At 48.5% G+C, this 17,223-nt stretch overlaps 3 protein-coding genes across 5 annotated transcripts in view; 1 reads left to right on the top strand and 2 right to left on the bottom strand.

The window, feature by feature from the left end:
• Window positions 1–10,819, top strand: part of WNK4 (WNK lysine deficient protein kinase 4) — a 57,436-nt gene extending 46,617 nt beyond the window's left edge. For both annotated transcript variants that reach the window (XM_083582452.1, XM_083582453.1), the window contains 7 exons: window positions 260–412; window positions 1,839–2,344; window positions 3,960–4,056; window positions 5,615–5,930; window positions 6,016–6,215; window positions 8,350–8,450; window positions 9,895–10,819. In XM_083582452.1, the coding sequence (XP_083438578.1) occupies window positions 260–412; window positions 1,839–2,344; window positions 3,960–4,056; window positions 5,615–5,930; window positions 6,016–6,215; window positions 8,350–8,450; window positions 9,895–9,897 (1,376 nt within the window). In that variant the 3' untranslated portion in view covers window positions 9,898–10,819. The remainder of the gene's footprint in view (window positions 1–259; window positions 413–1,838; window positions 2,345–3,959; window positions 4,057–5,614; window positions 5,931–6,015; window positions 6,216–8,349; window positions 8,451–9,894) is intronic.
• The window catches only part of LOC310747938 (tigger transposable element-derived protein 1-like), a 943,100-nt gene that overhangs the window by 152,464 nt on the left and 773,413 nt on the right, over window positions 1–17,223 (bottom strand). The window lies entirely within an intron of this gene.
• Window positions 15,113–17,169, bottom strand: COA3 (cytochrome c oxidase assembly factor 3). Its single transcript, XM_083583740.1, has 2 exons — window positions 16,838–17,169; window positions 15,113–15,456 (listed from the first exon to the last, which is right to left on the bottom strand). The coding sequence occupies exons 1-2, from the start codon at window positions 17,046–17,048 to the stop codon at window positions 15,353–15,355; spliced, it is 315 nt and encodes a 104-aa protein (XP_083439866.1). The 5' UTR covers window positions 17,049–17,169; the 3' UTR covers window positions 15,113–15,352.

The following is a 17,223-nucleotide window of genomic DNA, read 5'->3' as shown; positions in this document are numbered from 1 at the left end:
AGAGGAAAAATGGATTACTCTATGATTATTGATTTTGCTCAAATAATATTGATATATATTGATAATTTGATATTTTAAGTGCTATATTGTTCTTATTTTAATGGAATTTAGAAACTTACGGTTTGCGATGTACCTGATTTTAACGTATTTTAATTTATTAATTTTATCTTGTTATACCTGTTTTGCTGTATGAGGTATTAAATATGGGCCTATGGCCGTAATAAACTAAACTAACTAACCTCTTTGCTCCTTGTTTCAGATTTTGGTTGCTCCAGCCCTGGGCAGTCAGTCACGTCCCCCGTCCAAGCTTCTCTGGTAGACCCCGTCTCTGAGAACGAGTCCTTCAGCTCCAGGATTCCCCCTCCAAGCACCCAGAACTTTGGGTTGCCTTTGCTTTCAACAGTACCCACAGGTAAAACCAATCTGTTTCCAGCTTCCTGCATTCATAGAAATGCCCAGGCAAGTGTCAGCCTGGGAGCCTTATCGCTCCTGCTTTCCAATGCAACATCCCTCCAGTTCCTTTGAACTGTGGAACACGGGTTGGATATCTAAGTATTTAGCAAGGAAATGGGATGGCCCGTTGCAAACAGAGGGTTTGGAGTGTAGATGGGTGTGGGTGTGAATCCTGAACAAATATACCGAATCGGACACACTTTCATATAGGAGTGTGTGGGTTTTTGAAAAGGTTTTCTGGGTTTGGAGAAACGTCTGGCGAAATATCCAATCTTCTGTAGGAGACAGCTGTATATCATCCATAATTTTATTAAGAGAATTTTAATAATTAAGCAGTCCATCCATCTCCTTTCTGTATATAGTTTTAGTTCCGTTACTGTTTTAACTACAGTCGTACCTTGGAAGTCGGAACGGAATCCGTTGCGGAAGTCCGTTCGACTCCCAAAATGTTCGGAAATCAAAGTGCGGCTTCTGATTGGCTGCAAGAAGCTCTTGCAGCCAATCGGAAGCTGCGGAAGCCTCGCCAGACATTTGGCTACAGAAAATAGTTCGAAAGCTGGAACACTCACTTCCGGGTTTCGGTCATTCGGGAGCCGATTTGTTCGGGAGCCAAGGTGTTTGAGATCCAAGGTACGACTGTATTTCTTAATTATTGTTCCCCCCCCCCCTTGCGTTTTTAGCAATTCTTGCTTTTATCCGTAAGCCGCGTTGAGTCCCACCGTCAGGGAAAAGGCGGGGTACAAAGAAACATAAAATGATGATGGTGATTTATAAATACAGTGGTACCTTGGGTTACATACGCTTCAGGTTACAAACGCTTCAGGTTACAGACTCCGCTAACCCAGAAATAGTACCTCGGGTTAAGAACTTTGCTTTAGGATGAGAACAGAAATCGCGCGGCAGCGGCAGCAGGAGGCCCCATTAGCTTAAGTGGTGCTTCAGGTTAAGAACAGTTTCAGGTTATATGTTTAATTTGATAATGTGAAGATCTAAGGATGTTAATGTTTAAGTTAAATTTTATAAGAACTGTGATTTGGAAAAGCGTTAAAAGGATATGCAATGAAATTCAACCAAGGGGAAGCAAGGAAGTCACTTAACAATGTTAATAAGTGTAATTATTAACAAGGCTATCATTTATGTTTGTTTGTCTTATGTGTTTGTTTATAATGTTGTGAAAACCCATAAAAAATTTTTTGGGGAAAAAAGAACAGTTTCAGGTTAAGAACGGACCTCCAGAACGAATTAAGTTCTTAACCCGAGGTACCACCGTAAATAAAAACAAAGGCATCTCGCTTGGCCTCCCTGCCTACAAGCAATGTGTTCTGCAATGATGCTATTTCCTTGCATCTTCTGCTCACCTGCCAAATTTGCCTTCCTCCTTACAGGTGTCCCCTGCGTGCCGGCACAGACCTGGCCGCCGTACCACATGCTGCCGACAGCTCCTGCCACGCCGCCGTACCTCTTCCCTGTTCCCCAGCCCATCGCCCCGCTGAGCCCCCTCCTCCCCACGCTGTCCCTCCCCCCTCCGCCCGCCCCGCCAGTCGGCCCCGCCATACAGCCTCCCGCTGCCCCACTCTGGACCCCCTCCACGTCCCCGCTGCTCTCTCTTGCCAACGTCTTCTCCCTGGCAGTGATGAGCGTGGCTCAGTCCCTTCTTCCCGCCGTGACTGCGGCTTCCGCCCAGGCGGGGCCTCTCTACACCTCGCCGGTCTCACAGTCGCCGGTGCTCTGCCCGCCTAGCCCAGCTCCCGCACGATTTGTCTACCCTGAGGTCATGGTTCCTCCTGCCAAGCCGGCCCAGCTAGTCAACGGGACGTTGGGGATGCCAGCCCCTCCAGGCTCTCTGCCATCCCTGAGTACGCCAACCACCAGCAGGCCTGACGATGGCATGGTGAGTGTGCAGATGTGCGTGCAGGCGTCCTCCCGCCCCACACACTTGTGCATGACCACGTGCGCATGCAGTGCTGGGAAATAAAGAAATGGAACTATCTCAGGAAGCATCATGGTTTACAACACCGTAATATATCCCCCAGGGACACGGGTGGCGCTGTGGGTTAAACCACAGAGCCTAGGACTTGCCGATCAGAAGGTCGGTGGTTCGAATCCCCGCGACGGGGTGAGCTCCCGTTGCTCGGTCCCTGCTCCTGCCAACCTAGCAGTTCGAAAGCACGTCAAAGTGCAAGTAGATAAATAGGTACCGCTCCGGTGGGAAGGTAAACGGCATTTCCGTGCGCTGCTCTGGTTCGCCAGAAGCGGCTTAGTCATGCTGGCCACATGACCCGGAAGCTGTACGCCGGCTCCCTCGGCCAATAAAGCGAGATGAGCGCCGCAACCCCAGAGTCGGTCACGACAGGACCTAATGGTCAGGGGTACCTTTAATGTAGCCCTCAGGCAGAAGATATAGAAGCATGATTAGTTGCACCAACAGGGTAAAGAACAGCTTCTATCTGTGGGCTGTTAGGCTGCTGAATGAAAAGATAACAACAGGGCAACTGACTTTCGGGTTTGGTGGGTGGGTGTAAGTAAACGAGGGGAATTAAGACTAAGAGAGCTGAGTGGGGGGTGTTTGTGTAATCTCACTGTATACAAGTTGTACAAGTGACTATAAAGTATTTCAAATGTACCGCCAGCTAAACATTGTAATACCTTGGTACCTTGGTTCTCAAACTTAATCTGTTCCGGAAGGCCGTTCCAAAAGCAAAGCGTTCCAAAAGCAAGGCAGCTTTCCCATAGAAAGTAATGTAAAACAGGTTAATCCATTCCGGACGATTAACAGTAACCCCTCAAACAGCCATTTAACATGAATTTTACTATCTAACGAGACCATGGATCCATAAAATGAAAGCAATAAACAATGTACTGCAGTCACACAATCAATCAGTAGCCGAACTGGGTACCACAGTCACAAAAAAGAACCAGCTTATGCCTCTGCTGACATAGTTCCATCGTTATTTCAAACGTCGTGATATAGCAGTATATCGCAATATTTAGTTGGCGATATATCGTGAAATTGAAAACCAGCCATCACCCAGCTCCTTTATGTAGTTCCACCGTTATTTCAAGCATTGTGATATAGCGGTATATCACAATATTTAGCTGGCGATATATCGTGAAGTTGAAAACCAGCCATCACCCAGCCCTACTGTTCCGCTATACATAGTACCATCGTTATTTCAAACGTCGCGCTATATCGGTATATCGCAATATTTAGCTGACAATATATCGTGAAGTTGAAAACCAGCCATCACCCAGCCCTACTGTTCCCCTTTACGTAGTACCATCGTTTTTTCAAACGTCGTGATATATCGATATATCAAATATTTAGCTGGCGATAGATCGTGAAGTTGAAAACCAGGTATCACCTCAAGCAGATTAGTTTTCCCAGGGTGTGGGTGCTAAATGTGGGTGTCCAGGAGGCAGGGAGCTAACATTAGGTCCAGCGAATGGGGTGGAAATGGGGAGGTTTGGTACTGACCCCTCTCACACACAAAACTTTCTCTCTACAGGTGCCTCCTGCGTCCTCCTGGTCTGGGTCACTGCTCAGTGCGCCAGATTCTTCCACCTCCAAGCTGCCGCCACCTCGGCTCTCGCCCATCAATGAAGGTGTGGAGTGTTTGGGGGCCAGAGATAAATCTGTGCAGCTGTGGCAATAGGGTGCGCAAGTGTTTGGGGCAGCGGCGGGGCTTGAGAAAGCAGCTGCCTTCAGCACAGAGTTCCACCTCCAGTCCTGGAAACGTATTCTCTGTGCTCAAGAAAACGCAAACTAGGAATGGAGAGACCTCTCATTGTGGTGGCCTTTTCACCTTTGCAAAGCTAAGCAGGGTCCGCCATGGTTTCAAATGGGATGGGGGACCGCGTGTTGAGATTCCTGCATTGCCAGGGGGGTTGGGATAGATGACACCCAGGGTCCCTTCTGATTCTATGATTCCCGCTTAGCAACTGCAGCTGCACTCCTTTGGAATAAGAGGAACGAGCGCTCAGAGGACAGATTTATGGCTTCAGGGCATTTTACGTTATTAAGCTTTATAAGTCTCAACTTTATTAATAAGAGTTTTCAGCATATGATACATTAAAAGCCAAACTAATCTAAAAAGCAATAATACAAAACAATACAAAGAAAAGAGGAAAAGTAAATAACAGTAATAACAAAACAATAATAGCAAGAATCACAATAAAACACAAAATTAAATACATATATCCCTCTATTTTACCTTGATCTTCAAAACCACATACAAAGAAGTGAGTCTTCCCACCTCTCACTTGAGAGAGTTTTCCCGCTTTCTCAACCTGAGGAAAGCCAACTCTGGTTTCTCTTGTCACACAGATTCCCTTCCTTTTCTACCCATGACCTTTCTGCATATATCTTCATTTATCCTGAATATAAATCTTCAGAAATCAAAACTTATATGTAAGAATAAAAGCAATAGAGAGCTATCAAGAATTGACAATCATAAAGAAAACAAAGAGGGGGAGGCAAAGAAAGAAAGAAAGAAAGAAAGAAAGAAAGAAAAGATTAAAAGGGAAAAGAGGCTTCTGCTTCTCTATCTGCAGGCGAACTTCCCTGGGGAGAGCATTCCGCAGATGGGGAGCCACTGCAGAGAAGGCCCCATTCTCCTGTTGCCACCCTCAGGACCTCTCGAGGAGGAAACACACAATTAGTACCAACATTATTAAAGAATTTAAGCACTGGTGGTTCTTTTTCCAAGAACCCCTTTATATTGGGGGACGCCTGAGGTTTCTCCCCATCCTCATTGTTAACCTAAGGTAAAGGTAAAGGGACCCCTGACCATTAGGTCCAGTCGTGACCGACTCTGGGGTTGCGGTGCTCATCTCGCTTTATTGGCTGAGGGAGCCGGCGTACAGCTTCCAGGTCGTGTGGCCAGCAGGACTAAGCTGCTTCTGGCGAACCAGAGCAGCGCACGGAAATGCCATTTACCTTCCCACCAGAGCAGTACCTATTTATCTACTTGTACTTGATGTGCTTTCGAACTGCTAGGTTGGCAGGCGCAGGGACTGAGCTGCGGGAGCTCACCCCGTCGCGGGGATTCGAACCGCCGACCTTCTGATCGGCAAGTCCTAGGCTCTGTGGTTTAACCCACAGCGCCACCCACGTCCCTTATTATTGTTGTTAACCTGCCCGCCCACTTTCCCCCGCCGACAGAGCCCAAGCCCCAGATCCTGGGCCGTTTCCAGGTGACCCCCACGCGGGATGTGCTCCCCGAGAACCCCCCAAGGGGCGACAGCTCCAGCTCTTCCAGCACCACGGAGTCGGACAGCGGGTCTCCGGGTGGGACGCCGGTGCAGGACGCTGAGGAGGGCACCACCCCTGTGGCGGAAGCGGAAGGGGAAGGGGAGGCTCAGCCCAGCACCCCTGTCTGGATGAGCTGCTCCCACAGCCTCTCGTACCCGAGCAGCGACGACTCGGACAGCTCTGAGGACGACGAGGTCTGGGACGAGCTGCAGGCCTTGCGCCAGAAGTGAGTGTGGGGTTCGTTGGGGGAGGGAGGTCCCTTTCCCCCCCGCCCCACCTCCCTGACCCAACACCCGCTCTTTCGTTCTCAGGCACCTCTCTGAGGTCGAAGTTCTCCAAGCCCGGCAGAAGAAGGAGATTGAGGCGCTGTACGCCCGCCTGGGCAAGGTGCCGCCTGCCGGGATCGTGTCTCCCGCCGACATGCTCTCCAGCCGCCAGCGGCGCTTCTCCAAGGGAAACCCCTTCGCGCGCCGCAGCAGCCTGCAGCGGGTGGACTTGGCGCAACCTCAGGGTAAGCTGCCGCCGTGCTGCCGCCCCAGGTTGGCAAGTGCCAAGTGGAGGAGGCGGCTACGTGGCTCTTGGTCCTGAAGTTGGTTTGTGCTTTCCGGGTTTTCTTTGATTCATTGTTGTTGTTAAGTCGTTTAGTCGTGTCCGACTCTGCATGACCCCATGGACCAGAGCACGCCAGGCACTCCTGTCTTCCACTGCTTCCTGCAGTTTGGTCAAACTCATGCTGGTAGCTTCGAGAACACTCTCCAACCATCTCGTTCTCTGTCGTCCCCTTCTCCTTGTGCCCTCCATCTTTCCCAACATCAGGGTCTTTTCCAGGGAGTCTTCTCTTCTCATGAGGTGGCCAAAGTATTGGAGCCTCAGCTTCTGGATCTGTCCTTCCAGTGAGCACTCAGGGCTGATTTCCTTCAGAATGCATAGGTTTGATCTTCTTGCAGTACATGGGATTCTCAAGAGTCTCCTCCAGCACCATAATTCAAAAGCATCCATTCTTCGGCAATCAGCCTTCTTTACGGTCCAGCTCTCACTTCCATACATCACTACTGGGAAAACCATAGCTTTAACTATACGGACCTTTGTCGGCAAGGTGATGGCTCTGCTTTTTAAGATGCTGTCTAGGTTTATCATCGCTTTTCTCCCAAGATTTGATTCATTAGTCCAGACTATTTTATTAAGGCAGCTTTCAGAGCCGGCCCAGCCAAGAGGCAACATGAGGCGACCGCCTCAGGTGGCAGGATCTGTTAGGCAGCAAATCCGGCCTCCGAAGAATGCATCGCCCACTTCCTCTGCTAGGTGTCCCCTTGAAGGCAAGATCTGTTGCCTCCGCAGCAGCCAATCAGCAAATAGGAAGCACTGCTGGTCTCCTCCCTTTCCTGAAGAGGAAATGGCAGGGGCTGCCCTCTGGGGTCCCTTAGGCTCTGCAAGCAACTTGGCGCGACTCAGAGCAGGCCCCTTTCCCCCACAACGGCCTTTGATGCCCATTTCAACCATCGGGTTGAGGATGATTCGGTACCCCACTTGTTCCCAGTAGGGATCTTCACCCACTGTCAGGGACTGGCTGGATTAGAAGACTGGTGTGAACCACACACCCAAGAGCCCCAAGAAGAAGGGCACAGAAGATGACGACTTCGGTCTCAGATCCCTGTGGTGGGACACTGAAGAGCAGTCAGCAGAAGGGACAAGCTGGGAGGTGCTAGAAGCAAGGGGTTTGAGCAATCAAGGGGGGTCAGGAGAAGCAGGGTTTTCCAGGACTAGGGTTAGAGCAATTTTTTTCAGCAGGGGGCCAGTCCACTGTCCCTCAGACCTTGTGAGGGGCCAGACTATATTTTGGGAAAAAAATAAATGATTTCCTATGCCCCACAAATAACCCAGAGATGCATTTTAAATAAAAGGGCACATTCTACTCATGTAAAAACACCAGGCAGGCCCCACAAATAACCCAGAGATGTGTTTTAAATAAAGGGACACATTCTACTCATGTAAAAACACACTGATTCCCAGACTATCTGCGGGCCGGATTTAGAAGGCGATTGGGCCGAATCCGGCCCCCGGGCCTTAGTTTGCCTACCCATGGGTTAGAGGCTGAGAGTCACAGTGGGGGTACAGGCTTAGACCGAGAGGAGTCAGAGTTTGGCCCTGCTACACAGCAGCAAACAGTCCCAGCCGCCTCTGTGCTTGGTAGGAAAGCGTTTTGCACTGCTGGTATTGTGAACAAGCCCCGTACATCTCTTGACAAGGGGGCTGAAATGTATGCCATTATTTATCAATTCTCGCTTCCCACATATTACCTTTCCTCTCCACCGAACTGTGCGATTTGTCACTGGGCTTTTCACTACACTCTCCTGCATTGTAACTTTGCCGAAATACAAGTAGTTTAAATCTTTTTTCTGCTTTTTACCCTATCCCCATTTTCCTCAGTTGTGCCCATGTTGAGAATGTAGGCTTCTTGGGGCAGGGACCTGCCAATCCCCTTCTTCACCAAGAACCACGTGCATAGATAGCGATAAGTGTTGATCTTGCGTAACTCTGCATTTTCCTTATCCCTTCCACCCGCCCCCTTCCATACTAATGGTATCGTGAATGAGCTCAAACCTCTTTGTAATAGTCCCTTTCCCTCGCTCTTGTTGCCCCCGCAGGGATCATGAGGAGGAATTCTGTAAGCGGTGGGAGCACCAACACGTCCCAGGAGCAGCGACAGAGCAAAGGTGTGACCTTCGCCAGTGATATTGGATGCATGGTGAGTCGTGACCCTGGGGTGGAGGGTGAGAGAGTACTGGACCTCGGGCCACGCTCCAGAGGATTTAGATAGACAGACATACACATGGGCGTGCACACACATCTTTAAATATTTATTCAAAAGTGAAGAGGGTTAAACAAACCCTCTGGAGGGAACAAGTCCCACATCAAGGTGTGTTCTATGGCAAAGTTTCATTTTCTTCCCGTCTTAAGGCAGAAACCCCAAATGTGTGTGGTGGTTGTTCTTGTTGTCTTCCACTGCCTCCCGCAGTTTAGTCAAACTCATGCTGGTAGCTTCGAGAACACCGTCCAACCATCTCGTCCTCTGTGGTTCCCTTCTCCTTGTGCCCTCCATCTTTCCCAACATCAGGGAGTCTTCTCTTCTCATGAGGTGGCCAAAGTATTGGAGTCTCAGCTTCAGGATCTGGCCTTCCAGTGAGCACTCAGGGCTGATTTCCTTCAGAATGGAGAGGTTTGATCTTCTTGCAGTCCATGGGACTCTCAAGAGTCTCCTCCAGCACCATAATTCAAAAGCATCAATTCTTCGGTGATCAGCCTTCTTTATGGTTCAGCTCTCACTTCCATACATCACTACTGGTGGTATCTGGGCACAAAGTAAGATTCGAGCTTTATGTAGTCTGAATGCCCATTGTTCAAGGACTTAAGAACTGTCGCTGTGTGTTTGTGCTCCTTTGTAACAGCAGCTTGGTGGCCGTATCTGTGTTCAATTCCTAAACCTTGAAATTAGAAGGATTATACACAGCAACGATATTCACAGTCTCCCTCTGCATACACACCGTAGATTTAAGGCACACCCCAAAAAGGAACCCTGGGAGGTGTTTACCCATTGCACCCCGCTGCAATTCCCAGCACTGTTAGCAAACTACAGCTCCTGGGAGCCTTTGGGGGAAGAGAAATGTTCTTAAAAATGCTTGGTGATTCCCAGCCCTGCTATCCAAGCTCCGCTTTTAACTGGAGGTACTAGGGAATGAAGGGACGCGGGTGGCGCTGTGGGTTAAACCACAGAGCCTAGGACCTGCCGATCAGAAGGTTGGTGGTTCGAATCCCCGCAACAAGTTGAGCTCCCGTTGCTCGGTCCCTGCTCCTGCCAACCTAGCAGTTCGAAAGCACATCAAAGTGCAAGTAGATAAATAGGTACCGCTCTGGCGGGAAGGTAAACAGCGTTTCCGTGCGCTGCTCTGGTTCGCCAGAAGCGGCTTAGTCATGCTGGCCACATGACCCGGAAGCTGTACTCCGGCTCCCTTGGCCAATAAAGCGAGATGAGCGCCGCAACCCCAGAGTCGGCCACAACTGGACCTAAAGGTCAGGGGTCCCTTTACCTTTACTAGGGAATGAAGCCAAGGCCTTGTACATTCCAAGGACATGTTTACCACTGAACTACACCTCCCTGTCTGTTTTTCACCTATTTCCTTTTGTTCCTGCAGTAGCAGCTGTGGACACTTTTTGGACTACCTCAGCCTGCTGCCCACCATCGAAAGGACGGGAGCAGGCGGCGAAGGGTCCTACGCAGCCTTTGCCTTACACTCCAACGTCAAGGGCAGCAGCCATCGACGTAGGAAAGTTCCCCTGGCGGAACGAACAGACAAGCTGCCTCTGAGCGACGTACAGAAGCCAAGTGAGCAGCCCAACACTACAGACTTTTCCTCCGCACAAGACTTTGTGTCTGCAGAGAGAAGCCAAGCCCCGGTTGTTTGGGGATGCGTTTTTGTGGGGAAGCCTGAGCCGGCATGCCTTTCCCGCTGCTTCTGCCTCGCAAAGGAGCATCACTGTAAACGGAATCAGGATGTCGCCTGTTCCGTATGTGCTATGGGATGGGGTCTGCACACATGGACGGTGTAGGGTGTGTGCGCCCCCAAGGCCGGGTCTAACTTAAGCGAGCGTCGTTTGATCCTCTGTGCCTTGCATGGCTCAATTCAGAAAGCCACCCCAAGGCCAAAGCGCTTAGAAAACTTTAAGGAGCTGCCTTAGGAGAGGAAACTTGCAGAATTTGTGCCTCAGTGTTAAAGGGATTGGGGGGGGCACCTCTCTTTCTTGCTTCCCTTAGCCTTAGCCCCCGCTCAGCTCCTGCCTCCAACAGCAGTGGCACTACGCGTGGCCTCCTCTTTGCACTTTTTTACAAAAAAAAACAACCCCAAACCAAAACCCTGACCCTGATTGGGGCAGTGAACTGCTTGGGCTCATCCTTTTACTTGCATGGGAACCTGCACTTTGGAATGAAACACTGATGCTTTCTGTTTTGTGTATGATTTTTTTATTATTACACACACACACACTTTCATTTCGGAAGAGAAACAGATAATGCATCTGTGTTTTTCGGTGATTAATAAATAAAAACAACCTCAAACTCCCCCTAGCAACACCCGGGACGTGAGGAAATTTTGCCTGTTATACTCGGCACTCAGGACTGCTCTCCCCTTGAAGGACAGACAACACACACCCTGCCAGGAAAGTAAACTCAAGTAGAACCAAAGTCAGTAAGCCAATATGCATGCAGCTGGGAGTATTCCAAGTTCCTTGATCCTTCCCACCCCCAATTACACTCTGAGCACACAATTGTGTTGTCAATACTGTACTGTCCTTCTGTCTGAGAGGGGCATATTCTACAGATGTCATGCACCACCCCACAAACCGAAAATGAGTTCTGGAGACATCACATTCGGAATACATGAGGGGTGGTGGAGGTGGGAATGAGCTCCTGCAAACAAACCTCTCACAATCTGGGGTACAGAAAAATTTTAACAGATTCAGAACGGCAGAGATCACCATACTAGGCTGGTGGTCGACCTGCTAATTTCAACAGGTGTTCTCTGAGCGGCACTTAAGTTGAACACCGCCCATAGCTGCCCCAGCACGTTTTGCTGCTCTGGTGGTTGTGCACAAGTCTTTGGCTGCACACGGCGTACAGGGAATTGTAGAACTGTAGAGTTGGAAAGGACCACAACAGACATCTAGGCCACCCCCGTGTAATGCAGGAATCTTTTGCCCAACACAGGGCTCGAACCCTGGGGCTAAGAGTTGCATGCTCTACTGACTTGGGGTAGGTACTGAAAGGGTGCTAATATAAAGAGAAATTTAGTAGTCATCCTCAGCCTCACCGGACCCACACATGCAAAATCTGTGGTGGGTTGGAACTCGCATCCAAGAAAATAGAAGGCATATACTGGAGATGTAAGGCTGTTGAATGCTTTTCTTAAAGGAGCCACAGTAAGGGTTAATTCTCCAAGCTAAATGTTTTATATAATGGATACCGAGAAGAATGAGACATTTGTGTGATTGAATACAAATCCTTCCACTTAAAATACAGGTGGATTCTCTTTAAACATCTGCTTAACTCCACTGGAAGAAAAAGTAGGCATGTGAATCTGCAGTAATAATCCCATAAGCATGTAGGGTAGCTGTAACTTAAGTTTACACAAGACTTTTGGAATGAAGTTTGCAATTGTTCTTGGAAACATCTTTTGTTTTTTTGGCAGGTGGGGTGAGTTATTCATGCAAGTAAGCTTCAGCCAATAGGCAAGTTCAAAATGAGCACAAGTTTAAATGGAGATTAGCTCAGTTTATGCTCTTAAAACAAAACAAAACACAGGTGTACCTTGAAGGACAGGTAATAAAGATCGCAAGAAAGAATTCTGCATCACCTCCAAAATAGAACCTTGGTATATCTTCTTATCTCTACTAGGCATCAACTGCAGAGCTGCTATCTTCAAGGATGCCTCAGGGGTTTTTTTTGCAAAATCTCCAGAAAGCAAGTACCGGTAGTTTTAACCTATTTCTTAGGCAAATTGCCAAAAAAAAAAATCATCACTTCCGATACGGGCTGCCCTATGCCCAGGTTTCCCCGGACATTTCAGCCACTTTCAGAAAATTCCACCCGGATACCATTTCAAAGGACAAATCCCGGCTATGACATATGGCAGCCCCATGAGCGGCCCCAAATTATTCAGGGTGGCGAAAAACGAAATGGATTGCATGAAATGAAAATCTTCAAACTGAGTGAATGGGCAACAAATTGACAAACAAAGTCCAATATAAACTGCTGCACACCGCAGCAAAAAATAATTATCCTAATTTCACATATACACATGATGTTTCTGCTGACAATGACTGACCAGGAAAGGAATCCTGGGGTCAGGGAGGTTAGCTCAATGAAAACAAAACCAGGGTGCAGCAGCTGTGAAAAAAGCAAATTCCATAGTGTGGATCACTAGGAAAAGACTCGAAAGCCAAAACTGTTAATTCCTTTATACAAACACAAGGTGCAGCCACATTTGCAATACCGTGTAGCTTTCTGGTAGCCAGTGCAGAAAAGTGCGACCAAAATTATCAGGGAGCTGGAGCACCTCCACAAGGGAAGGTGACAAAATTTGGGTTTCAGTTCAGGAAATAAAGGCAAGCAAGGGAACACGGTAGTTCATAAAATTATACAACTGGGAGAAAATACAGGTTTTTCATAATCAGGGGTCAGCAAACTTTTTTAGCAGGGGGCCAGTCCACTGTCCCTCAGACCTTGTGGGGGGGGTGGACTATATTTTGAAAAAACAACAAATTCCTATGCCCCACAAATAACCCAGAGATGCATTTAAAATAAAAGGACACATTCTACTCATGTAAAAGCACGCTGGATTTAGAAGGTGATTGGGCTGGATCCGGCCCCCAGGCCTTAGTTTGCCTACCCATACTCATAACGCTAAAACTGGTGGTCATCTGAAGAGCTGAATGGCGAGACATTAAGGACAGGCAAAAGGAAGGACTTCACATAGCACTGGTTTTTCTAATTTGCAGCCGTAAGTGGTGACAGACACTGGGCAGCTTAATTGACAACTTGGATGAAGGTATCAAGGGGATTACTTCTGAGTAGCCATGTACAGTGGTACCTCGGGTTAAGTACTTAATTCGTTCCGGAGGTCCGTCCTTAACCTGAAACTGTTCTTAACCTGAAGCACCACTTTAGCTAATGGGGCCTCCTGCTGCTGCCGCGCCGCCGGAGCACAATTTCTGTTCTCATCCTGAAGCAAAGTTCTTAACCTGAAGCACTATTTCTGGGTTAATGGAGTCTGTTACCTGAAGCGTATGTAACCCGAGGTACCACTGTATACCATTCTGGGCAGAACATGCTTACAGCTTACATTTAAAGTTAAGGCAGGTGGCTTAATTTGCAAATGCCAGATTTTCTTGGTGCACGGGTGAACTTTTAATTGCGCTAACTGTTCTCTTAAACAGAAGGGATTTCTGATCCCTGAATTCCATTATGTGCATTTAGTTGCACATCCCTGAATTCAATTATCTGTATTTAAAAAAGAAGAAACCAATAAATTAATGGAACGAGATGAGCTCCCTCCAAAGAGCAGTGGGAGAAGGCAGCACTTAATTTCACGGCCACGTTTTATTAATATTGTAGAGGCTTCCATTAACAAAACCAACAAGTGATAGGGAGAACAAACAGATTGAGCAGAGGTTAATGGTGGGGCAACGAGGGTTTGGCACTTCATAAATGCACCCAGAAAAGACTGATAATCGTTTTGTATCAATGAGTTCAGTTGTCTTGGGAAGCTAGCTTGTCTTGTGTGTGCACGGAGCAAGACTCTTAGTCTTGCGTTGTGGAAGCCTGGACTGCAGACAATACAGTCCAGCTTCAGCTAAATGGAAAATTCCCTTCCCTCCCTTAAGCCTCTTAAAGAGAATTGTGCATCTGACAATTGCCTTGTCTGGCTCCAAGCCAGCCACTGCTTTAATGATTTACTAGCCCCAAATACTACTTAGGAGAGACAATAACAGCAACAACACAGCTGTGAAAGCAGCACACACAGAATACGATGCCCTGGAACAGAGCTGGTCAGAGTTCATAACAGTTGTTCTTGGTTGATAGGACAAGCCAAGCTGATTATTCTATTGGAAAACCAACTCTCAGCATACCTGCTGGAGGAGGTACAGAGATCTTTCCTGAGGACCATACTTCTTTAAATTTCATAAGCAGGAAAGGTTCACATAATGTCCGTAAAATGTAGCACTGTGTCAAGGTCACTTTTCCAAGTCTCTGGAACTCACCCCTGCAACCATGCTTTGAAAGGAGCCTGCAGGTCCCATTAAGACCTGTACTATTTTCACTTCTGGGACGCGGGTGGAGCTGTGGTCTAAACCACTGAGCCTCTGGGGCTTGCCGATCAGGTCGGCGGTTCGAATCCCCGCGACGGGGTGAGCTCCCATTGCTCGGTCCCTGCTCCTGCCAACCTAGCAGTTCGAAAGCACGTCAAAGTGCAAGTAGATAAATAGGTACCGCTCTGGTGGGAAGGTAAACGGTGTTTCCATGTGCTGCTCTGGTTCGCCAGAAGCGGCTTAGTCATGCTGGCCACATGACCTGGAAGCTGTCTGCAGACAAACGCCAGCTCCCTCGGCCTATAGAGCGAGATGAGCCCCCGCAACACCAGAGTCATCCGCAACTGGACCTAACAGTCAGAGGTACCTTTACCTTTTATTTTCACTTCTGAATGTCAGTGGTTTTGCTGTGGACCTACAAAACTAGTTGAAACTGACATGTGACCAGCACAATATTCACCTATCAAATCTTTTAAACTGCATATTTCATCCTATGTAACAGTACATAGTCCTGTCTGTGCTACCCTGAAAAAAGAAATAAGCAGCTGCTTATAAGCATAATCCACATAACAGATTTATTGTTCTTTCACATTAAATACAGTATCTGAAATTGTTAGGCTTTGACATATTACGCATGGCAAAGAGTTTATAAACAGATGAAGAAGCCAGTTCTCTATGAGCAGCAGGGGGGCATCGATTCCCCAGGTCACTGTGCCAACGCATCCTCAGCTGGCAGCACAGATGGCATCCTGTCCCTGTGCTTTTCAAAGTGGAAGTACTCCATCATCCTCATTCCGCTGAAGCCTTTGCTCTTCGGGCCTGCATGACTTCGGCATCCCGTTCTAGCTCATCCAAGAAGCGTTCTTGGGAGATGGAATGAATGGTGTAGGCATCTGTGCGCAGACAGCTCAGGAAAACAATTTAGAAATCCTATTTGTGACAGCCAGGTAAGTCGCTGCACACTGCCACCCTGCTCTTGGGACACCCAGCTCCCTTCCAGCCCTGAACCCGATGCCAAGGGCGAGGAAGGAGAAAGGGCATTTGCCCTTCAACCGAACCAAACCTTAAAGTCAGAAGACGTGCTTTCACAGCAGAGGGTGGCGCTGGTCTCAATGAGGCAAGAACGGATTCAAAATGGTTGAGCAGAATCACTTCCACTAGCACTAAAACTAGTCTCCTTCATGCAAACATGCTGGCAGGGAAAATGGGTTTGGGAGGGGGGTCCCCCAAGATATTCAGGAAGAGAGTAGTTTTGCAGTATGCAGCAAAATCTGCTTCTGCTACCAAGAAGGTTACCGGTGCATAAGGCAGCCTCGGCTGGAAGTGAGCAATGTCTAGGCAACACGATGACTGTTTCGTAGACGTAACAGTACCACGCTGACGAAGAATTTTACGAAACAGTAGTCAATATCTGGAATCACTGTTCAGTGTTGGACATCATATTTCCTGACTACGCAAAGCTTCACAGCTTGTCTTTCATCATACAAAATCAGCATTTAATGTTTAGCTCCCATGTGCGCTTACCTGGGAGCAAGCACCCACCAACCTCAGGGGCGGCAGATTATTTAATTTACTTATTAAATTTGCATACCACCCTTCATCCAAAGATCACAACAAACGAGAATGCAAAATATATAACAAAAGCATAGCAATGCCCAGTGTTTTCTTTAAAAAAATGTGATGTAAGAAATACATGGGCAATGTGCATTGACATCAAATTTAGACTATGGAAGAATATGTAGTTGTAAATGTTCAAAATAGGACCCCGTGGAGGGGGTGGGGCAGTGCTTTTTTTCTTTTTTATTATTATTGAAGATTTTCTTGATTTACAAAGTGTGTGCAATTTCTCTCTCGTATTTTTCCCCCCATGTAACATTTTTACAAATCAGTTTCATGTGCTTTTTTTCTAAAAAAAATTTTTTAGGGGTACTCTCATTTTGACTCAAGAAAATCACTACTTTATAGTTCAGATCGGGGAAAATAAATATAGTAAATAGACAAAAGTACAAAGATTCACAAAATGTTTAGGGGCGTTCGTCCCCCCCCATAAAAAAAGGACTGGCAATAATCACCCCCTTTCACAGACTTCATTAAAAAGGCGCCAGGCGAGCGACTCCCCTTTTCTCTCTCGCCACAGGAACCCATATCCAGACGGGCGGGATGAAAAGAGCGCACCTGAGCATGTGCAGAGTTGTCCCCCCCCCCCGCCCCGCTGTGAAAACCGACTCGAAAGGCCGCCCACCCTCCGCTCCCCTTCCGTCCAGAGAGGGATACAAATTCCTACGACCACCGCGCCGATGCCGAGCGCCGTGAGGGCGTTGCGGGCCTTCAGGCCGCGCCGGGCCGCGTCCACCGCGGGGCTCGAGGCCAACCCGCCCGGGGCCCCGGCGCGGTGCAACTCCCACTGCCGCCGGACGCTCGAGGTTGGGCCGCGCGGGGGTCCCGCTCCTCCAGGCCCCGACGGAGACGGCGACGGCGACGACATCTTCCCCGCCCTCTCCGGATCAATGGGAAGGGCCTGCTGGGCCCGCCCTCATGGGGACGGCTGAGGCGGGGCGGCCATCTTTGTTGAGGGCCCACGGCGCGCTGCAAGGAAAGCGGCGGCCATCTTAAGGGGGTAACTGAGCGGCGGTCCCGCTCCCGCCATCTTTGACGAGGGC

Source organism: Podarcis filfolensis (genome assembly GCF_964270895.1).
Source record: "Podarcis filfolensis genome assembly, chromosome: 13".
Classification (NCBI taxonomy): domain Eukaryota; kingdom Metazoa; phylum Chordata; class Lepidosauria; order Squamata; family Lacertidae; genus Podarcis; species Podarcis filfolensis.
The sequence above is the reverse complement of the archived record's forward strand: the minus strand, read 5'-3'. Positions and strand labels throughout refer to the sequence as shown.